General features: G+C 41.2%; 1 protein-coding gene across 5 annotated transcripts in view; it reads left to right on the forward strand.

The window, feature by feature from the left end:
* The window catches only part of dgkb (diacylglycerol kinase, beta), a 63,190-nt gene extending 39,052 nt beyond the window's left edge, over positions 1 to 24,138 (forward strand). For all 5 annotated transcript variants that reach the window (XM_071546524.1, XM_071546526.1, XM_071546525.1 and 2 more), the window contains 5 exons: positions 9,635 to 9,725; positions 11,741 to 11,936; positions 19,252 to 19,372; positions 19,871 to 19,931; positions 24,008 to 24,138. In XM_071546524.1, the coding sequence (XP_071402625.1) occupies positions 9,635 to 9,725; positions 11,741 to 11,936; positions 19,252 to 19,372; positions 19,871 to 19,931; positions 24,008 to 24,115 (577 nt within the window). In that variant the 3' untranslated portion in view covers positions 24,116 to 24,138. The remainder of the gene's footprint in view (positions 1 to 9,634; positions 9,726 to 11,740; positions 11,937 to 19,251; positions 19,373 to 19,870; positions 19,932 to 24,007) is intronic.
* Positions 24,139 to 24,466: the final 328 nt, after the last annotated feature.

Below are 24,466 nucleotides of genomic sequence, written 5' to 3' on the forward strand. Positions count from 1 at the left end.
AAGATTTGACACTCGGCAGATAGATTCATTTACTGCCACTGCCGGACCTGGAGGTGATAATGAGGTCGAGGATTAAAAGCAGACAATCAGTCGGCCCGTGACGAGGGCCGCGCCGCCTCCTCCCCCCTCGCCACTCCTCCTCGACCGCCTTGTTAAAATATACTGTTCCTTTTTTCCCCCCCCCTTTTTTTTTTTTGCTGATCTCCCATGTAATTACACACTAATCTCTGACTCTGAGAGAGAGAGAGAGACGGATAGTGAGAGAAACGAGAAGAGAGGGGAGGAGGAAGAGGAGAGAGGTTGGAGGCGAGAAAAATTGAGAACTTTAGTGTTACTATCCGGTTTCATTCGTTTAAGCCGTCACTTTTTATTTGGTTACTGAACTTCAGCTTGGTACACAGTGGACACATAAATAATCAGGTTGCTTTCTGTTTCATACTCTTACCAGCTGACCAATCAGCTATCAATCACGGCGTTATCGCTAAGTTCGCGCCACAGGCCTTCATGCTAGGGTTGGGCAATATATCGATATTATATCGATATCGTGATATGAGACTAGATATCGTCTTAGATTTTGGATATCGTAATATTGTGATATGGCATAAGTGTTGTCTTTTCCTGGTTTTAAAGGCTGCATTACAGTAAAGTGATGTCATTTTCTGAACTTACCAGACTGTTCTAGCTGTTCTATTATTTGCCTTTACCCACTTAGTCATTATATCCACATTACTGATGATTATTTATCAAAAATCTCATTGTGTAAATATTTTGTGAAAGCACCAATAGTCATCCCTACAATATTGTTGCAATATCGATATCTAGGTATTTGGTCAAAAATATTGTGATATTTGATTTTGTCCATATCGCCCAGCCCTACTCACAACTGAACATTTAGCACACTTCGTAGAAAATACCGAGATATATATCGTGTATCGCCATTCAGCCTAAAAATACCAAGATATGATTTTTGGTCCATATCGCCCAGCCCTACTTCATGCTCAATTCCAAACGGCTGCTCATATCTGATTTTTTTGGGTGACTGTTCGTGTGTATTCTATGATGCAATCCATATCCAATACCAGTAGGAAATGACAAAGATGTTGGGCAGAGAAATGATAAGAAACATCTGCTTTTGTATCCACACTTCTGCTTGTTTTGAGCACATTTCAGTTATGGCATTTTGACTAATTTGAAGCGTCTCCCCAAATACCAGTCAAGTCGGCCATTTGACTTCTTTTCCATCGTTGTGTCTCGTTTCCTCCATGGTGACGCTGCTCAGCCAAGCTGCCGTGGCGCCAAAGTTATGACAATTATCTCAGGTGAGTGATGAAAGGTTGAGGTTATTGTCATGGCAACGCGGAAAAATTCCAATTTGAGTGCATAAATACAAGTCGCACGTAGGTGGCATGCCTCGACTGACACCCGCGGTCCAGAGCGGAGTTGAAAAAGCGCGACTTCACGCGGCTTTTTGCCACAGATCTGATTTCACATGTGAAGGAAAATATCTGAATTGCGACACTTTTTTGCGGTGTGAACGCAGCCTCGGATTCACCTGCGACGTCTGCTTACTCTATTACATCAATCCTGGCACCTTGATGTTCCCATGATATTTGCTCTCCATACTGAGATCTATTTCTGGTCCTGAGACATCTGACAGCGTCAGCGCTCCCCTGGCTCCCCTCGCTCCCCCCCGCTCCTCGCCGTGCTGTGTAACCATCCTGAGTTAACCTTTCCTGGAGGCACAGGGAAGCCCGGGCATGCGGCGCTCTTTAGCATAATGAGTATGTTCATCAAAGCCCAGCCGTGTGCTGGATGGGGCCGCTGGATACACCGACACACCAACACACACATATCAACACACCCGTACTACTGTGTGTGTGTGTGTGTGTGTGTGTGTGTGTGTGTGTGTGCATGCATATGTACGTGTGTGTGTGTTTCCTGCTGAGCTGGGGACAGGGCCACAGGTGATCGCTTTCTAAATTACACATGCACACACACACACACACACACACAAACACCCGGTGGACCTCGGTAGGGGCCGCCCTCGGACCTCATTTGAGGATGAAATCGTTTATCTGACCAAGATGTCATCTATAATTAATGACCACTTGTGTGTAATTTAGAGGGATCTCACCTGTGGCCCTGTCCCCTGCTCAGTGGGAACACACACACACACACACACACACACACACACACACACACACACACACACACACACACACACACACACACACACACACACATACACACACACACATACACACATGGTCCTGCATGCATATAGTTACACACACACACACACACACACACACACACACACACACACACAAACACAAGAGACTCAAGTGAACACACACACAGACAGCACATACAGCAGTAGGTATCCATGTGCTGACTCAAATGCTGTTTTACTATGGAAACCAACAAACTAATAACGCAATGAAACGTCAGCAAGTAAAATCTAAATGCAATACATCTAAATGCAATACATGCACACAGCAGTGTCCCCTCACTCCCAGGACCTGTGAAGGGACCGCTCTCCATATAGTCCCCTCACCTCCTGCAGGGTCCTACGTAGCCTTAGAGGGGGCCCCAGCCTCTGTAGAACCCCCCCCCCCCCATGACACACATACACACACCCCTCGAACACACACACACACACACACACACACACACACACACACACGGCTCCTGCAGAGATACCAGCTGCTGCCTGTGTTTTTTTCCACATACACCTTCACATCAACACCATGCTCATTCATTGTGGTGGGAAATGTGTTAGGAATAATACAGCTCACATTTAATGGGTGGCGCCAAAGAACTACAGTTTTGCAACTTGGCTAACTGGCAAACTTGAATGGCAAAGAAGGAACTCAAAATATAAATAAAAACATAAATGGCGATGACTTTTTTCATTAGCTTCCTCTTTTTCACTGGGCTTCAGTCTAACAGTATTGCCAAATCTCTTCCAAGAAAAGCTACTGGCTGCTCAAAAAGTCATTAGAAGTTGCTAGATGACGTCACATGCTCATTTGCATATACATATATTTGCTACAGTTCCCACTTTTATGGTGCGTTCAGATTATGGGCTACAACAGCTACAAAACATTGGGTGCACCAACCACTACACCAACTTTGCATTTGTCTCGTTTTTATTTAATTTGGCAAATAATCGTTCTTGTCAATATAGGCTAAGTAAATAATAATTGCGTAAATATGTGTAAAAACTACATTACTGTCCCTCTACTCTGCACACGCCTGACACGCTGCTACATTTTACGCACTGGCATTTGTAGTTTTGTGTCTCTGGCTTCCATTAAAATGAATGACTTCTTGTTGCTTTGTAGCCCGTAATCTGAACGTACCATTAGTGGTGGGAGGGGGCTACAAGCTCTTTGGATGAGACAAGCAAGTAGTTTGATTGATGTTTTGCACATTAATATTTTTTCCAATGGTCAGAAAAAGTCACTAGATTTATTGCTAGTCGCTTTTTAGATATAAGGTTGCCAGGGGGTCTGAAAAGTCACTAAATCTTGCAAAAAAGTCAGCAAGTTGGCAACAGTGGTCTAACGTTACTTGGCTCCACAGATTTAACTCAACCAATCAGATTATTTCTGCCTCCAGAGCAGCAGCTGCCTCTGAGAAATGTTTGCGTAACTAAACCTCCAATTTGCGAAAAAGTAAGGTGTTAGAGGTGTCTAGCAAGTCCTTTTGGCTCCTTGTTGTCTTATCAATGCAAATGTTTTTCATTTGTTTCTAAAGAGACTGCATATTTGACACCAGTCGCAGTGTTTTCAGAGAGGAATGTACACATAGGGATCATTGAAATGCAGTTGAAAGAAACACATTTTGCAGGCTGCTTGCTGAATCTCTGAAGGCAAGACAGTGCAACACAGGCCATTTCTCAAGCTGCCAGTCAGAGTCGGCGCGCTCTAGGCGGTGTCATGTTAAACAAAACAGTGCATTGATGCAATGCACAAAGAGTTGGTTATGTCAATGCGATATTTATCACCTCTGATCAAGAAGAAATTAGTGTGAAAATAAGGTCGTAGATCATTGTGGGTTAGATTAAGTGTCAGAGGCGGAAGAAAATCAATGTTTCTGTGCCTTGCGTTAAGTGTGGCCAATGGAAAGAGCATCTAAAGGTGCTGTGGCCGCAGGACAGCCATGCTGCGCTGGAGCTTATCACCTCTGACACCCTGTAATATGGTGACCAGGGAATGGTTTAGAAAGTAAGGTTGATGAGGAGAGAACATGGGCATAATGTTCTCGTTCAGGTTGTTTGAGCTGTATTTTGTTATTTGCAGCCTCTGTGTTGAGTCTTGACGTGACATTAGGTTTCTGTTGCTCAATTCACTTTTGTCTCTGTTTGACATCTTATGTTTTTCCTCTTTTTCTTTTTGCATGAGATGTTTTTCTAAAGCCCTTGCGGTTTCTTTGTCTCGGCCGCACGGTTTGTATTTGTCCTCTCTTTTTCAGCTTTTTTCATCATTTGTATGTGCAAATAAATGACACCTAAAAAACTTTCCGTGCCTCCGCGCCCGTGGAAACCTGAGCCGGTGTTTTCTTTGACATAGTGCAGCTGATCTCACATACACACCACTAAGTTATTATTGCAGTATGCTTTGCATGGATATAGTTGCGGTGAAATCACGGCAGAGGTCTTGCGGCAGCTTGGAGAATTGAAATCCTGCTCCATACTAGAGCTGCAACGATTAATCGATTAATCGATTAGTTGTCAACTATTAAATTAATCGCCAACTATTTTGATAATCGATTAATCGGTTTGAGTAATTTTTTAAGAAAAATAAGTCAAAATTCTCTCATTCCAGCTTCTTAAATGTGAATATTTTCTGGTTTCTTTACTCCTCTATGACAGTAAACTGAATATCTTTGGGTTGTGGACAAAACAAGACATTTGAGGACGTCATCTTGGGCTTTGGGAAACACTGATCGACATTTTTCACCATTTTCTGACATTTTATAAACCAAACAACTAATCGATTAATCGAGAAAATAATCGACAGATTAATCGACAATGAAAATAATCATTAGTTACAGTCCTACTCCTACACTGCTGGTTTTCAATGACGTGGCGCTTTTTCCTGTGCGCGAAACACAAATCGCTCCGACAAAAAATATAAATAAAGAACTTCTAAGATGTCTGGCAAGGATACAGGAGCTTAAAATCAACCAACAGTTTAAGGAAATTGGTACTTTACATTCACTTTTATTGCACTTATCGTAAAGTAAGATCCTCCCAATCCACCTTAAATGTATCATCATACTCAACGGACTCCCTATTAATCCTAAACCAGGCTGGCCACTGCTGGAGACTGCTCCTCACAGTCCGTCTGTCAGATGAGTCCAGTGTTTAGCATCAGTCGGCAGATAACGAATGAGAATCCGATCCGGCCAATGGGATGCTCCTAATTACCTAATGAACAGGGACATGAGGAGGTGATTTGTTGCCATGGTGCGCTTGTTAGGTTAAGTGGAGGGAATCGACAGGACAGTCAGATGTCGTGTCTTGTCTGTTCTTATGGTGTGCTTTACTTTCATGCGTTTGGCTCAAGACTTTCAAAGTGCTGTGTTTTGTATTTGGTTATATTGTACAGTAAAAGACTCAGTGCTCTCTGTTCAGGATGTTACTGTACTTTATAGAAGTTGTAGTCATGCCATAAAAATTGCTGATGATTTATGGCGTACAAGAGCTTCCTTAAAGGAGAAATAGACTTTTTTCTCTCAGGTAAACTCATAACAAATGTGACTGAGTGATACAGCAGCTTGGAGACTGCGGTTGTTCCCCTGAGTCAGACGGGCCGCTGGGCCTCAGATGTCAGCGGCTCTTGAATGTAACAAAAGCAAAAGATGCCAAACACAAGTTCACCTCAGTGCAAAGTACAAACTGTTTAGTCTGGAGAGTCACAGGATCCAAAACGCTGACGGTGTTTGGCCTCATTCACAACAGAAGTCATCAGCCACCGGCTTTGAATAGGCTTTTCGAAGTAGCCGCCTTCATTTGTTTGTTTGCAAACATGTCCAGGTCTGGATTCATTTCCTGCCTGCAACAAGGGAGCTTATGGGTTTTCCCTGTCAGCTGCCTCATGTTGCTGCTACGCTGGCAGACTGCTGGTGAAGCAGGTAGAGGAGATGCAGGGTGTGTGTTGCTGTGGAGGGCCTGTCTCCCTCCTGCCTCTCCCCATCTCCCTCCTCCTATCCCTCTCCTATTGACCATCTTGCACATTATAAATCAACATCGAGTTGGGCTACCTTGCAAGTACCCTAATGAAAGCTCATTTATAAAGTGGCTAAATGGTCCTGACAAAAGTCCTAATGAGGAAATCAATAATTCAGTGATTGTTACTCTGCTTATACTAATACGTCCCTCTTGTAGTGCTTTGATTCCAGCTAAGAGAAGGCAATTTTTTATGGTATTCAGTTCTGCGTGTCAGCACTGTTGTGGGGGTTTTTCTGTCCTTGAAGCCCGGGGATAAATTGTCTGCTGTTGTTTCTGCGGATGATCGAAAACCTGCGAGATCTGTGCTTCAGTTTAGCATTAAGCCGAAACCATATTGTTTACAGGTGATATGCGTGATTCTCATACACATTATTGGTTCTATCAGTTGCATGGAAAGTAAAGTGATCAATTTGTAGAAATCAGCTCAGAATCGATCATCCCTTGATTGAATATTTTGATTGCACCCGACATCAGTGGACAACTGTGTGCGTTGTGAATTTCAAAGCATCAAAGACACCAAATGCTTGATGTCAGTTTGCTCTCACTTCAGTCAGAAATGTCAAAATGTAACGTGAAACTGCTATTTCATGTAAAATGATACAGTATCCATTCACAATTATTTTTATTCAAGATGTGAATATAGATACAAGATATGGGGACCTTTTAATGAAAGGTTACATCTTATCTTCCCATGTCTCTTGGGAATTCAAAGAGAATCCACTTGCTGAATCGGTTGAAATGAAAATCACTGGTTTCCCACCGTCAAAGAAGCTCTCCAATCTGTTTTCACTGAAGGGACTAAGAAGAGGTTTGGATGTCTCTGTCACAAAAAGTTGATAGGGAACATCTTCTAATCACTAATTCACCTCAAAACCGGGGTGAGTGGAAAAAGTTAGTTTTGACTTCATTGACATGTCTAGCTAAAGTGCAGCTAACACAATCGTCTGGAAATGAAACATTTGCCAATACACATCGTCTGATTCACTATTCTGGGTGAGCACCTAGAAACCTTGGATGTTAGGGGGGGAGAGAGAGGTGGGTGAGAGTGGGTGTGTGTCTGGGATTAATCATATGAGCATCTCCCATCACATACTGTATGTTTTGTTGAATTAAACCCACAATACCACCAGAAGGTCTGGCATCTTAGAACCGCCTCCCTCCGCACCCATCAGATATCTAGTTGTCTAATCTATCCCGGACCTACATGTAGGATGATACCTAGTTCACTACATTACACCCAATCATTTCTAACCTCCCTATTTGTATCAACAGCAATATGTTAATGGAAAGGAAAATGTCAGATCTTCTGGTTGCTAACTATTTCTGATGGGGCTGTAAGGGGTCACACCAGTTCATTTTCTTTGGTCTGAGCTATAGTGGAGAGTTTACCAGTGTTTCCCCTATATGCACCTAGCAGCGGCAGTACGGTAGCTGCTAGGTGCATATAGGTGAAATATGACCGCCGCTGCTGAATTATTATTATTTTTTTACGAGAGGAGAGGAGAGGGCTCTGTCTTATCTCTTTAGAAAATAACGTTATATTATTTTTTGTGCTACGGACGCTTCATATCCAGGTCAATTCACACACCTGTGAGTAAAGCATATAAACAGAAAAAGAGAAACTTTGCGCTTACCTGATAATGTCAGCACAACGATTATAACAACAAGCACCAGGTAGATGTCAACAATGAAGCAAGCAATGCTGATCATGGATTCAGGATTATCATTCGCCGGGAAAGGGAAAACAGTCCTGCAACTTCTTGCATTTTCGGATTTGGTTTGTTTAGGTTCACACTGCACAATGTCACAAACCAAAAGTCACATGGACTCACAAGTAGCTTGTTTTGGTGACCAGTCATTCCGCAAGGTTAGGGTTAGGGTTAAGTTTGCCTATATATTGAGGGTTAGAGTTAGGTTTGCTTATATATTGAGGAAGTATTTCACCTCATCTTGATTTCAAGTCTACCTTGGGTTCATTTTGTTATGCTAGGCTTTCCAGGCAGTATCTGCTGGCTGTAAGATGTCAACAGTTTGAATGGCATTGTTCTCACCTGCTCAAACAAACCAAACTGAAGGAATAAACGCTCCAGAGTTTGAATAAACCGCTCCAGACATGCTCGGTTTCAACTTTCCCAAAGTTCCCGACCTATCTCTGCTTGAATTTACCAATCCTAAGCTTCCCCTAACTGCCTCAACTTGTGCCTACAGTATAGTCAATAATAAATCTCTGTACAAAGCTGATTTGATGCATAGCACTCTGTGTCCTAACTGTTAAAGAATTAATTAAAAGAATTAAAATGCTATAACCCCATGCTGGTGGAAATGTTTAATCTGATGTTCAGGGCTTAATGAAAAGTACTTAATGAATTAATCAATCAGTGTTTATTTATACAGCACATCTCGTACATTTGAAAGCTGTGCAATGCGCTTCATATACAAGATAAAAATTAAGTGCATAAAAAAAACAAAAAACAAGAAGATGCATAAAAAGAAATGAAATAAAATTAATAATAAAACAAGTGGCACAATAAAAAAAGGAATATACAACAGAAAAGGAATAGACAGAATAAGAAGGAAAGATAAAAGATGAAAAACAAAATAGCAGTTCCTATGAAAAAGTAAGACTAAAAAAATAAGTTTCAGCTTCCCACAGATCTACAGTATTTTTTTTTATTTTTTTAAATCCAGGTGTTATACAGTGTGTTATCTCCCCCTTCCATTCCACATTAGGTCATTTCATTATGCACCATAGGACCAATACAATGGCTTTATCCTACTGTAGTCATGAGAGAATATAATGTACCGTGGCGATATAGGGACAGATGGTGACTCACCCTAGTGAGGTCACCGATCATCAGCCTTAGCAATAGGAGTGTGTGCTGTAGGAAGCCGGGGGAGCAGCACCCCAGTCCTCAGTTAATTGAAGGGGCAGGTAGATTACCCTCTCTCGCCCCTCACTGGGCCTTAATGTCGGGCACGGGCACCCACTGACCACCCCATGCTCTCTGGAGCTCGCCTAACTAGCTTTTAGGTGTGTCATTATGCTTCAATATGTGATTAATGAACCACATTATTCATTCTTTTGAGATTAATGACTGTCGGTTGTGTGATTCTGGTCAGCGGTAAACATTAGCGGTGGATATTTCCTGTGTAGTTCAAAAGATCCTTTCTTTAGACAATCCAGCATGAATCAAAGCTCACCTCTACAGAGTGATATTCTTCTTTTTTCGGTAAACTCAGCGTACGTATATAGGGGACTAGAGACAGAGAGAAGGAGAGAGAGAGAGAGAGAGAGATGCTATAACTGTACAAGCTTTGGATTTTGATGTGGGGGAAAAACAGTTCTATGTTTCCTCTTGGTCCCTTTGCAGTTCCTGTTGTCTTGTTTTTCAGAACAAAGAATAAACTGTGGTACTTTGAGTTTGGCACTTCGGAGACCTTCTCGGCCACATGTAAGAAGCTCCACGACTTTCTGGAGGTTGAGGTAAATCAAACCACATACTTTCTCTTTTGACCTGTACAAGCACTCCAAAAAGAAAAAAAAAGAAAAAACGAAGAAAAGATTTTTTGAAACCCACTGCTTTTATGAATAATCCTTGTTCTCAAAGCTTTCATGTGTACTTCCACTGTAAATAATGGATGGTCATAATATACAGTTTCCATATCTTTCAGAGTATTTTCTTTCCTAAGTCCTCCTTTTGCTGTTACTCTGGAGCACACCTTAAAAATATTCTGGTCACCTCCTGATCCATAAATAGTGCAAATTTGTGCTAGTTTCATATTCACTCAGTTTAAGTGTTGATGTGTGAAGGGACGGCCATCTCTGCACCCCCCCCCCCCCCACCCCCCACCCCCCCACCCCCCTCTCTCACTGAAGCTCAGTTCAACACACAGGTAATTAGCCCTACACGACCCTGCTGTGTGTGATATCGAGTGATAATGAAGATGCCGTCCATCCGATTCATCTTCCCCCTCCTCAGACTATCCACACAGTGCAGAGGTCTTTATTAATTAGTGTGCCTACTGGAGGAGAGCAGGTATGGGGATGAATACAGGTCCAAACTGGTGTAGAGTGTACTGTTCAGAGTGGGGACTCCAAAGTGGCTCTTTCACAAACCGTCCCGATAGCGTTTCCAATTTCCTAAGGACTTCACTACTTCTTCTTAATCCACAAGAGCACAAAGTGTTATTTCTGTCTCTTCTGACAAGCATTTTGCTTATATAAAACCAGTGGTGGAAGAAGTACGCTGATCCTTTACTTAAGTAAAAGTACCAATACAGCAATTTAAAAATACTCCATTACAAGTAAAAGTCCTGCATGAAAAATCCTACTTAAGTAAAAGTACATTAGTATTAGCAGCAAAATGTAGTTAAAGTATTAAAGTAAAAGTAGTGGTTTATCATATATGACATCATTAGATTATTAACAATGAAGCATCAGTGTGTAAGCAGCATGTTACTGTTGTAGCTGCTGGAGGTGGAGCTAGTTTGAACTACTTTATATACAGTTAGCTAGTTTAGTCCAGTGGTTCCCAACCTAGGGGTCGGGCCCCTCCAAAGGGTCACCAGATAAATCTGAGAGGTCATGAGATGATTAATGGGAGAGGAAAGAAGAAAAAGTTCTGATGCACAAATCTGTTTTCAGTTTTTGGACTTTTTCTCTAATCTTTGATTTTTGCTGAAATATTGGATCATTTGAACATTTATTGAAATGAAACCATGTGAGGTTTAGAGGGAAAAATCACTATTTGGTGGAGCTGTTAACAACTCATAGACATCTGAAATGTGACCCGGACTACACACTGCTTTTTGTAAGACGTCAAAAGCCAAAAAGGTTGGAAACCACTGGTTTCGTCTTTAACAATGTGTTGTATTTTAAAAGCTTGTTATATTATCCATTGTGTCAACTCTCCATCTGAAAAGTAAGTAAAGCTGTCAAATAAATGTAGTGGAGTAGAAAGTACAATATTTCCCTCTGAAATGTAGTGGAGTGGAAGTATAAAGTAGTATCAAATGGAAATACTCAAGTAAAGTACAAGTATCTCAAAATTGTACTTAAGTACAGTACTTGAGTAAATGTACTTAGTTACTTTCCACCACTGTATAAAACCTAAGAAGCTATTGCTCGTTACATATAAACTTGCATTTATCTATTTATTATTTTTGGTCCACATCCCATGGAAAATGTTGACCCTTTACTTCCCATGTGTTGAACGAAATGTTCTGACACCGCTACATGACACAAAGGGAGGAGCAAGAAATGCATGAGGCTGCTGAGACATGGAAACCTTTTCAAATTGCTACAAATGTTTCAACTAGCATTAATACCATTTGACTTAATATCCTGGAAAACATTGTTTTCACTTGATAACACCTTTAAAACAACCTATTAAACTTTAAAAAAAAAAGAATTGCAACGTTGTGTGATAGATATGTGATCATCCAACTTTTTTCTTTTCTCTATCTATCTTCTCCACTCCACTCTATCCTTCCTTAAAGTGTGACGGCATCACTCTGGACCTCAGCAGCATCTCCTTGGAAGGCATTGCCATCCTCAACATTCCCAGCATGCACGGCGGCTCCAACCTTTGGGGCGAGAGCAAGAAGAGGAGGGGGAATCGGAAGGCGGGAAAAAAGACCCAAGACAAGAGGACAACGGTGGTAGACCCCAAAGAGCTCATGTTTGCAGTTCAAGGTAGCTGTGACAGCATTCAAATTACAATACATTTATACTTTTTTTTTTAATGTAGAAGTGTTTTTAATTCTTTTTCCCAGACATAAGGTTTGACTAGAGATTCACATTGATAGCTATGTTGATGATACATAGGGTTAAATTCAGCACTGTTCAATGTATGAACTTTATTGACCTATATTGGAGATTAAGCAACAATATCAACAGATCTCTGGCACAGCTTACGGTGGCCTGTAATTGACATAAATGATAGTAGTCAAACTTAATTTGATAATAGTCAAATTTTTACAATAGAGACAAATAAGCTAGCTGCTGTAATTAGAGTGGAGATCCAACAGAAACGTCTAGTGAAGAGGTAAGAAAGCCAGAAATCTCAGCACCTGGTAAAGTAATTGTTGAGTCATTGGTACTGATCAACAACCCCATGATACATTATGGTCATTATGTGCAATGGAACAGTAAAAAAAATACTTAATTACCCCTTTAAAGTTAAGTAAGTTTGACAGTGTAAGAGGCTCTGTTCCCTAAAGCACACACCAGACTCCAGACAGGCCTGTGTCCTTGCTCATATCAGATAGATCAAAGACAAACTTTTGGCCAAACTTTTCCCTAGCACATGAATATTTCACCAGTGACAAGGTGAATCATGGCAAGCAGATTTTGTTTGCGAAGAAGGGGTACAATCATGTCAGTGTTTGGAACTGTCAGTGGGGTGGTAATGGTTTGTGTAGGCGCCAGTGGGCAGCTTTAGTTAATAGGAGCGGACTCTGTGTGATTTCTGCTGCCGTGTTGCTGCGCGTCGGGCAAACCCCTGAATCCATTTACGTCAAAAGGAAGCCCGTCAATGGGAATGTATGAATGAATGAACCAGAATGAGTCAGCTGCTCTGTGGTAACCGGTTACATGGTGCGATGTACTCACTGTTTGACTGGATGGACTTTTCTATTCAAAAAAAGAAAAATTAACACATTTGCACCCTGAGTTTCCCCTTAAATTTCCCCTCAGGTAGCTTCAAAGTTTTAATTTTTTTATCCATACTGTATGACAGTGTCACAAACATATTCTGTATCTGCTGGTTCCAACGCTTCATTGAAGCTACAGCTGCTTATATTGAGTGAAATATTCAAACCCAAAGATGCCATTTTTTTATGGCTGCACCTTCACAGCAAATGGAAAAAATCTTCATGTCTTGTGCTTCATTTTATACACATTTCCCTGTAATTCAGTCTGACATATTTAGTATCTTTGGAAACCTTGTGTTCATGACTACAATTTAAAAAAAAATAAAGATCTGTGGGTTTGAACAAAGCTTAGCCAATTAACATGGGTTTGCAGGATAGAAGAGGTTAAGAAAGTATCCAAAAGTTGAGACATTTCACTAGTGAAGTGGGAATCAGACACCTTAACGCTGGTAATGGTAGTGCTAGGCTTTACCTTCTGAACCACACAGGGAATTGAACCTCTAACCCTGGCTGTGTTAGCGCCTTGCTTCACCAGTTGAGGTAAACAGAACTATTTGAAAATCCAGAGAAACAAGCATTTTCTCACAACTTCTAACCCAGCATTTTCCAAGCTTGTAAATGAACATTTTTCTCTTCACAAATCAGCTATAGCCATGAATTCTGTATTTTTTTTTTTTCCTGCTGTGTTTTGGTTCTGCTAGTTCAGGTGATGTATTGTCTGTTGTCGGTTTCCTGGTGGATGGGTTTGTATCTAGGGATGAAGTGGGCGTTACAATCAGTGTCAAGCTTGAAACATGACGAGTCAGCAGTGATCCCTTATGAGACTTCACCGGTTGGAAAGTGACTGGTGCAAAAGCATTCTGTATGAAGCTTCCTCTGGAGGCAGAGGCAGACAGTCTGATAGGGGAATACCAAAGGTTGTAGATGTCTTGTTCACAGCAATGCTGTTCTAGAGCAGGAATAATTGTCTGTACAACTCGGGCTGAGCAGCTTTCTTTCTGCTTAATATTGTCATTTTGATACATGAGTAGACTGAAAGATGTTTTTGTAAGCCTGGCACAGTACACAGTATCAGAAAACCTTGTACTGAAGATAAAAAGAAACATGAAACACAACAACAATTTGGAAATTGCAGTAGTAAATACTGGGATTTCAGTTTTTTTTTTCTTCCTTTTTCTATTAGTTGTGCAGCCCTACAAACAACAATGGAAGTATTCTATCTCACAGTGAAATGCTTCAGAGCATTTCCATTACTTAAATATTTTTAGGTTTTCATCAGAGCAACAATAAATGACTCAGCCAGTCTGATATGGGGATTGGCTGTTGCACTTTGACTTGGCTTGACTTTCTTATTTAGAGCTACGGTTAGTGAGGGCTACGTTTTAGGGCTTAGGGTTTTTTAGGGTGAAATTCCTACATTGACATAATTACAAGCAATCATTGGTAAGAAGTACAGCCACAGCACCCAGGCAACAGATGTAACCTGTACTTTTGTGTCCCTAGAATGATAATTTTAGAGCTGCAACGATTAATCGATTAGTTGTCAGCTATTAAATGAATCGCCAACTATTTTTATAATCGATTAATCGGTTTGAGAAATGTTTGGAAATAAGTCAAAATTCTCTGATTCCAGCCTCTTAAATGTGAATATTTTCTGGTTTCTTTCCTCCTCTATGACAGTAAACTGAATATCTTTGGGTTGTGGACAAAACAAGACATTTGAGGACGTCATCTTGGGCTTTGGGAAACACTGATCGACATTTTTCACCATTTTCTGACATTTTATAGACCAAACAACTAATCGATTAATCAAGAAAATAATCGACAGATTAATCGACAATGAAAATAATCGTTAGTTGCAGCCCTAGATAATTTGTATTAGAGAAGTGATTTCCTGATCTACTCATTGCTGAATTATTGTTTGTAGTTGCATATAGCCAAACAAAACGTTGAAATAGTGAATTGTATCATGGGTGAAAATGGAAAGATTTATCATCACTCAACTTAGAAATCACTCAGCTGTCACATGCTGTACTGCCAAAAGACGTGAAAAAACTACATCAGAAGGAGGAGAAAATGTCTGAAGTTTTGTTTTGTTGTTTGTTTTCTGATGTGACCACATGTTTGCTTACATTTGGATTAGCAGCTGCACTTTTAAGAAACTTTAGTATTAAAGTGCCAGATTTACTCCTGATAGTCTTGAAAACTTCTGGAAACGTCCTTGTGGAGGTTAGTAGAGCCTGTAGTACATATTCTCCCACTGCTTTTTAATTTCAGTCAATACAAGTCGAGCACTGATTGATGCACCGTTGGGATTGGGCAAATTCCTTCTTCCTCCGAGTTCTCCACTTGCAGCATGAAACAAACCAACTTATTATTTTTTAAAGATTTAATTAACCTTGATTTATCCAGGTTCGCAGAAAACAAAATGAAGTAAGTTTTATAAGTTACATGCGGTGTTGGAAAAGGAGAGGATGGGAGTGATAGAGATAAAAAAAAAAAAAACACGGCAAGAAAGAGATTAGAGCAAGAAAGAAGAAACAGTGGCCCAGTCCTAAAACAATCTGCCCAATCAAAACATTGACAGTCTCCAGTAGCATCACCTTCCACAGTCCCAACCACTGCTGCTGCACGCTGGCTGGTGATGCTGATGATGTGTGTGTGTCAGAAAAAGGCAGAGGAGGGCGAACTGTGAGCGAGATAGTTGATCAATTCAAAGCCCAACCTTGCTACGGTGAACACTCCATTAATTCCTGTAGAAAAATCAATCAGTTTGGTGTTAGTGCTAAAAAAAAAAAAAAAATCCACGGTCTGAACCTGGGAAGGCACTTACTGTAAGTGGGGAGTGTGCTTGAGCGTGTGTGTGTGTCTGTGTCTGTGTCTGTCTGTGTGTGTGTGTGTGTGTGTGTGTGTGTGCGTGTGTGTGTGTGCATGTATTTGTGTGTGTTTGACCCTGCTTCTGCACGTTTGTGTCCCTTTGTGTGTTCGTATCTGTTCGTGCCTGTTTATTGGTAATGTGTGTGTATTTGTGTGTGTGTGTGTGAGCGCGTGTGTGTGTGTGTGTGTGTGAATGTGTGTGTGTGTGTGAGTGCAGCATGCCCTTGCTGAAGGTGCGCTCAAGGTGAGAGGCCTACCTTGTCAGATCAGAGAACGGTGTATTTAGAGGTTCCACCATAAACACAGGAGTGCATTAGCCCAGAGGAGGCACCGCCGAGCTCCACGCATGGATCAAACTGCTGGGAGGGAGTGTGTGTGTGTGTGTGTGTGTGTGGGTGGATGGATGGATGGGGGAGGTGGGGGCGGGGGGGGATAAAAACCCTGACCTTTCGGGAGCTGTTAAATCGTCCCGCTGGTGACGCCAGGAGACAAGCCCCTCAGGTGGAAGGGAATGGCTGCGGGGTGAATTATTTAGAATGGGACTAAGGTTTGCGGGGGGGGGCAGAGGGGGGGTGGGGGGGTTGGGGGTGGGAGTGAGGGGGGGGGGGGGGGGGGGGGGGTAGATGCTGGGGACTGATGCCCCATGACATGTCCCATGAAGCTTTCATTGGAGGATCACCCCCGACCGCCCCCGTCCCGCCATTTCTCTTTAGTTTTACTCTCACCTTATCTCTTGTTCTCACTCTCTTACTCTGCTCTCTCTCTCTCTCTCTCTCTCCCTCTCCCCCTCTCTCTCTCTCTCTCTCTCCCTCTCTCTCTCTCACCCTGTCACTCCACATGTGTCAGTGCGGTGACTGGCCTGTACAGGTTGTTTGACAGTGACAAGGACGCCGGACTAATCCCGCACTGTGACAGGAGAATGTTATTCCCAGGATTAAAGCCACAATGCTGGTTCTGTGAATCTCCCATATGGCCATTCACAATAACTGCACTGTTTCACTCATTCTGCATTGTCACCTTTTAATGTCTGTGTGTGTTGTTGCGGTTAATCCAGTCTAATATTGCTGTAGCACGGCTTCGTCACTTGAGTGAGGTAAATAAAGTCGATTGTAGGTTAGGTAAGGGGTGTTTCAGTTATTTTTGGCTATTGTTTGCTTATCTTGTGTGTTAATAATTTAGCGCCCTTCTTGCGTAAACAGTTCTTATTATTTAGGTGACTCCAGTTTTCTCCCAATTTATCTGGGAGAAGTAAACAGGATGGCTTTTACTATATTTGGCTGTTTAAAGCAGAATCCACTTTTGAATACTGTTCCACGCATGTCATTTGCACCTAATAGTATAAAAAAATATATGTTTAACTGTTCTGTCAGCTATAGCCACAGCAGTAGTGGGTCAAAATGCAAATGGACATTGCACAGAAATATAGTATACTACATGGAATCTGACTTGCAGTCACTAAGACCCTCATATAAATCCCTTCTGCTCATTTTGTTGCAAAAGCTGAAAGTGAAACTAACTTTCCAAGAGCCTAAAATAAATATTCAAAAATATTCAAATGGAATTTAGGCTAATTTTAACATTTAACAACATAATTGCAGTATGGCGCCCCTGTTGCAATACTGTCTCCCCACTACTGGCTTTGTTTACATAGTGATTTATTGGATTGAAGATGTTATTTTTCACTCTGAGGTTTTTATAAAAAGGACTAATGACAGCTTAACATGAGTTTACATGTATTTTGAGACTGTAAAAGATTTGTTTACATTTGTAATGTCTTCAAACGCTGGAGTAAAACATACCTGTATCTTGGTTTTCCTTATTTCTCAAGACTCTTCAAGAACATATATGGTTATACCCAAAAATAAACTGTTAAGTGTGTTTTTAATAAACATTTAAAGGAGCAAAGCCATGTGGTTTTATGATCTCTGCCTGACCTTGTTATACTAGGCAGAGTGAGTGCGTGGCCTTTCCCACAGTAAGCACTCTTGGGTATACAGGAAGTTTGTAGCCCCGGGCAACTAGGAATCCCCACCCGTTTACCTATCGCCACGGTGACGCTGTCCATCATGTGTGTCAGCATGGGCCTGTGTGAGCCGTTTACATTAACGTGAGAAGGCGTGATGGGAGAGCAGCTTTAAAGCCCAGTGTCAGGGGGTCAACGTGCTGTGAATACACACACACACACACACACACACACACACACACTCCTGCACTCAGACCCTGGAGAGCACCGCATTCACAGCCCAACTCAGAGATCGGGACAGACGCATGTCCATCACCATGGTGACAGCTGGACACCACAGCTCAACGGCGACAACAACACCTCACGACAACAGCAGCACTACCTCCGTCGCTCCTTCAGGAAACCGCAGACCAACGCGGCTCAGATAAACATGACAGCGACCTAGCCGGCTTAGCACCGCCAGTGACAGCGAGCGAACTCGGCCACACTCACCGAGTGCCTAAAAATGGGTCTTAGTTTCAATTAGTGTCTGTATACTCCCAGCAGTGAGGCAGCAGCTTCTTAATTTGTGGAGGGACGAGTCGATGGAGAGTAGGAGGCAGAGCGGGCCCGCTGAAACAGATGGGCCCTGCGTGACACTGGGCTTCCAGCAGGGGCAAAATCAATGCTCATAACTGCAAAACAGAACAGAAATTAATAATTATAGTAACACGAGATTGCTTTGCATTGCCGGTGCAATCTAATTAATAGCTGTTTTGTTTGTAGCTTGTTGTTCTTGTTGCCTTTTTTCTCCTTTCAACAGTGAATATTCAGGCTTTCAAGAGCGGAAGGCAAACTGTGAACTGAGGCGCACCACGTCTTATGTTCTTTTTCTTCTTCTACTTCTTCTTCCTCCTCACCTTTTCTTCCTCTTCTCTCTTCCCTCCTTCCCTCTTTCCTTCCGTACTGAATTTCTTCCATCCTTCCTTACTCGCTTCCTTTTGCTGCACCTTTTATGTGTCTGGCAAATTTCAAACCTTTTACTTTCTGTGAAAGGAAATTTGAAGGGGTTTTTTCAAGTGTTGTTTACTTCTCTGACAACAAGCAAACAAACAGCAGCAAAATTCAGCTGTGGCCAGTGTTAAATGAATGGGTACCAATGGGGTAACACTGAAAATACCTCTTTTATTAATTCTGTCCAGAATCCCATTTGGGCATAGTTCAATAAAAAACAGCCCAAAATACTTGATAGCACCTAAATTATCTTGCTATTGTACAAGCCAAAATAACATTTATCTTATGACATTTATAACACACTCATATCATTACTGAATTGACCCACACACACCACAAAAATATCTCTGTCTCCAGCCTGGTTATTATATATTTAGCCATTATTTGTGCACAGCTAATTCTCCAATGGATCTCCATGATGGCACCAGGAGTGGTTGTTAGGAGACTTGTGACGCAAAGTGTTTATAGAACCCTTTAGGTGTGTTTAAAAATAAAAAGCGTGTTGTGTGCGTTTGTTTTGCAGACCTGTCTGACCAGCTGCTGGAGGTGGTGGGGCTGGAAGGAGCCATGGAGATGGGTCAGATCTACACCGGGCTGAAGAGCGCTGGGAGGCGGCTGGCACAGTGTTCCTCCGTCACCATCAGGTCAGCAAGATCTGCTCTACAGATACAGAGGAAAACCGCTACAACTTCAGTTTTGACTGAAAATATCATTTTGTCATTTTGTCAGCATTTTTGTTAGCACTGGGTTATCAAGTCAACCATTCACCACATTTTCAAAGATCTAGTTATAAGTCATTTGGCCTTGTAGTAAAAACAAGCACTCCGTCCAGAGAAAGCTGGACTCACTAATGTTAAACCTTTTTCTGAGTAATGAAGTTTAAATTTTTTCAAACAGTTGCCTAATAGTTGCTGCTGTTTGGAGCTGGTCAACATGCGCAGCAACTTTTTCTCAGTTTCTCCCTCATGCCTTCATAGGACATACTACTGGCTCACACCTAGCATTGCTACATAGCACAACAAGCCTCCATTACATCACTTCTTTGTTGCAGCATAAAATTCACCACCTATAAACTGATAAGAAACTTTACTTTTGTTCTATAAAGTGTCAGTGTAACACTTTTTATTGTTTGTCATCGACAGAACCAGCAAATCCCTTCCAATGCAGATCGATGGCGAGCCTTGGATGCAGACTCCCTGCACTGTAAGTCAATAGATATATTCACTCTCTCCCCTCATTATGCATCACATGCAGGTGGTTCATGTAAACTGAGGCCAGTCAGTCAACCACAAAGTTCATCCACAAAATTTACTAATGCCATAACCTGCAGGGGCAAAGTCCTTTCCAAAGCTCAATCCAACCCAACTGGTATCACTGCTGTACAGTGGAAGCCACCTTCAAACTCCCCCTTTATGCATTTATCCTGTATCCATTCTGCATTAGTACAGTGTCCTATCTGCACTAGCACTTTAGACAACTCTATCTTGAACATTAAGTTATGAAACAAAATGAGTTTATTATAACACAAACCTGCAGTGGCTCTCAATCAAGTCGTTACCAGACTCTGCTTTGTATCTTACAACAACTGAAAAGAGAGGGAAACTTTTCCAAACAATTCTAGTTGAAGATGCAGCAGACATGCAGTAGCAATTCAGCAAGCATGCAATAATAAAAAAAAAAAAAACATTCCTCAATACATCTGTAATTTGGAAGCAAGCTTTAACATTGCTACTGGACTGTCCAACAGGATCTTAAGAGATCCAAGAGTGTTAAGATTTAAATTCAAGTCCCACAGGGTTTTGATTGTACGATAAATGATGTATGATTGTATGATAAAAGACAATGAGAGTCTTGCTTGTAATTAGGAACCAAGCCTTTATAATTCTACTGGAGGGTTCAATATATATCGATATCAAATTTAAGTCCGACAGGCTTTCGTATTAGATTAAAACTTCTATCTGAGTTTTCTAACAGCTCTAGAAATCTTACAGTCCCAGTGGACTATAGGATCCTAATGGATTGGTGTCAAAATACAAGAAAGGTTGTGATCCAATGCAGTTATCAGTTCCTTGCTCTTACATTTCTTCCTAAGTTTGTGGCTTTGTGTATTTCTGCAGTAATTTATGATAACAAATACTTAATGATGCAAGTCTTGTTTCTTCTAATTTGCTTACCGTCTGAGTCTCGAACATCCACCTCGACAAGTGCGCAAGTGTTTGCTCTCATTCAAAGTTGTTCATTTTTCAAAATGAAATCCCCTCAATTTGCGTTGATTACAGTTGTGTTTGGCTTTAATTACAATGCCAGCCCTCTGACGCCACTGCAGATGAAGTGCCGCCGAGATTTACATATGGATCATTCAGGCAATGTAAAAAATCTAGTGCATGACAAAACAAGTAGTCTGGAAGTGCACTTGTATCTGCTGGCAGAACTCCACCAAGCAAAGTTAGGATCTGACAATACATAATTGTGTTGAAATGATTTCCATGGCGAGTTATTCATGTGTCGGTGCTGAATTTGAATCAGTCAACCTGTTAAATGCTTATAAAAACATCACAGTTAAAATGGGATGTTATCCAACTAATTATTAACAACAACAACTATGCAAATGCACCTCAGTTCCTTTGCATGCATAACATATTTGACACCATCAATCCCATTTGCACTTTGAAGGAACTTCCATGTCTCACTGCCTCTTTGAAAACTAGGTCTGTAATAGTTACCGCAGAATTGAAATTTACTGTATTTCTAGAGGTGATACTGGTAAAATTCCACTTACCGCTTAATTTAGCATGTAATGTCCTCTGTGAAACAAAACACTATTGTTTCTGTTATCAATTTGGAAGATTATTTAGCCCATTAGGGAGCACATTTGAAACATTATTCCTTTGCACTCAGTTGTTTTTCTTTCCTAACAGCCCTATTGCCTTGTACTTAAAGGCTATTAGTGCATAGAAAGGCTCCATGTTGTCATCTTTCAAGGAAAGCTCATTTAGCCCTCCAAATTCATTTAAGGTATTCCTTTAGATCTTCCCTTTGTGCCCAATGTCCTTTCAACTCCGATTCTGAAAAGGTTATCATGTATATTGTAAAATACACCAGAAACATTAAGTTCAATCACGTTTAATGATGACATCAAGTCCACAATAGCTGATAATTGCTTCTGAGTCAGAGATCAAGTACAATAAGTGGCAGCTTCTCTTTGAAGTGAACAGAGTCCCTTTAATGTTGATGATAGCATTTTCTTTCCCCATTGCGGTGTTTAGACTCTTAGCACTACAGTATAATGTACACATCATGGACAGCCTTGATGGTTGATATTTGCTATTCCATTGATATGCAATTTTAACCTTAAGCATAAATGGCATTATGGTCGTGAAAATGGATGCTGCCATATATTATACCCTCACAAGCCCATACTTTACCAAACCACTCCATGTCATGTCTCATCACAGCATAATGAATCATATCCTGCCAAACCTTATCACAGTCTGAGTCATTTGCCTCAGGGATTCTCAAACTGTGTCATGTTACGGATCCTCAAACAGACACACATTAAGCCATTTGATAAGATTTTATCCTAGGGACCCATAGGGGAAGATTTCTGTTATTAATGTTTTATTGTATTGTATGACTGACTACATTTATGTGGGGAAATAAAAGTGGTAAGAGTGAAACTTGTCATTAGAATAGTAGGGATGGGACGATATGCTTATCTCATGACACAATTCAATACACAATATGGGGTTCACGATTCCATACAACCACGATACGATATCATAAATATAAGTTCAATGACAACAAAATATGACTGTGCAGAATTATGTTTTTTTGAGCCACAAACCTTTCTAGCAATGGAATCGGTTTGCTAGAAAAGAGCAAATAAGTAATTTTAATGGAGAGCTTGTGAAATTGTGATGAGCAAGCCGTCTCTTTTGTGATTACTACAGCAGAATAAAATAAAAAATATCACAATGCATTTTTCTGCCCCACGATACGTATTGTCACATTTTTATATTGCGATATATTGAATTTCGATATATCGTCCCATCTCTACAGAATAGTCATTCTCATACATTGTCTCATTGGGATAAATTGTAGTGAATTAAATTACAGGTAAATTAAACGGTTTCTCATCTTGCTGGGGACTCGAACCCTAAAGCAGGAGTCTGGCTTGGTGGCACTGATGCAGAGATACATTGTCTTTTATAGCAACAGACTGACACAGATGGTAGAAAGATCATGTTACCTCACAGTGCCATTTCTTTCCATATTGTCAAAGGTGTGGACTCGAGTCACATGACTTGGACTCGAGTCACAGTTTTAATAGCTTGAGACTTGACTTGATTCATGAACAGAAGACTTGAGACTTGACTTGATGCATGAACAGAAGACTTGAGACTTGGCTTGGGTTCTGGTGACTTGGGACTCGACTCTGACTTGTACTTTGATGACTTGAAAAGGTTTCTAAAGTCTTGACAGAAGATCTTGTGTTTGTGTAAATGACTTAGATTGAAAGTGATGAGATTTGACGACTGAATTTAAATTCTGTTTTCTGAATTTGTATGGAATGATTGAATTTATTGAAGTTGAAACTGATTATAGAAATCAAACTCATGATGCTCTTATCCTGTTAAAACCATATTGCATTGAAAAGTCCTACATATTTAGTTTTCTTTAAGATTAAGGTTGCAACTAACGATTATTTTCATTGTCGATTAATCTGTCGATTATTTTCTCGATTAATCGATTAGTTGTTTGGTCTATAAAATGTCAGAAAATGGTGAAAAATGTCGATCAATGTTTCCCAAAGCCCAAGATGATGTCCTCAAATGTCTTGTTTTGTCCACAACCCAAAGATATTCAGTTTACTGTCATAGAGGAGTAAAGAAACCAGAAAATATTCACATTTAGGAAGCTGGAATCAGAGAATTTTGACTTATTTTTCTTAAAAAATTACTCAAACCGATTAATCGATTATCAAAATAGTTGGCGATTAATTTAGTAGTTGACAACTAATCGATTAATCGATTAATCGTTGCAGCCCTATTTAAGATATTAAATTGATACTGGACTCCTGATTTGTTCTGACTTGACTTGGTGTTCTACATGCAGACTTGAGACTTGACATGAGACTTGTGCTTCAAGACTTGAGACTCGAGTAAAGTTGACCTCGTCACACCTCTGCATAGTGTTTGAATCGAATATCCCACACAGCAGCATGCCCTGCGAAGCAACACAGAGGTAAATCTTGCCTCTTTGTTTCCTCCCAACACCAGATTGAGATCGTCCACAAGAACCAGGCTCCCATGCTGATGGGCCCGCCGCAGGGCAGCAGCTTCTTCTCCTCGGTCATCAGACGGACGCGCAGCGAGAGCAAAGACTGACGGGTCGCGGTCCGCCACACACGCACAGCGCACGCCGCCACGAGCACCGACACAGCAGCGATCAGAAGTTGAACATCACTCAGCTGACTTGGCCCCGGCGCTGAAGCGGGTCTTTGATGCCAGTTTGATAGCCCAGCGCACACAGTAGCAAGCTGCAGGCACACGCTGCCTCGGGCGTGGGGGGACGTCACTGAGCTAACCTCACTTTATCCACAATGAGGCGCGATAAGGACTGAAGCTTTGATCGTCTACGGTGTTTAGTATCGTTTAACTCCACAACACCTGGAGATGTCTCTGGAAAAGCCGGTTTTAAAAATGACGCGTTTTCTAAATGTCTTGTTTGGGGTTTTT

This window comes from Centroberyx affinis, unplaced genomic scaffold (genome assembly GCF_046629955.1).
Source record: "Centroberyx affinis isolate AG114_WGS23_722 - 3 ecotype Tasmania unplaced genomic scaffold, CSIRO-AGI_Caff_v1 ptg005304l_1, whole genome shotgun sequence".
Classification (NCBI taxonomy): Eukaryota; Metazoa; Chordata; class Actinopteri; order Beryciformes; family Berycidae; genus Centroberyx; species Centroberyx affinis.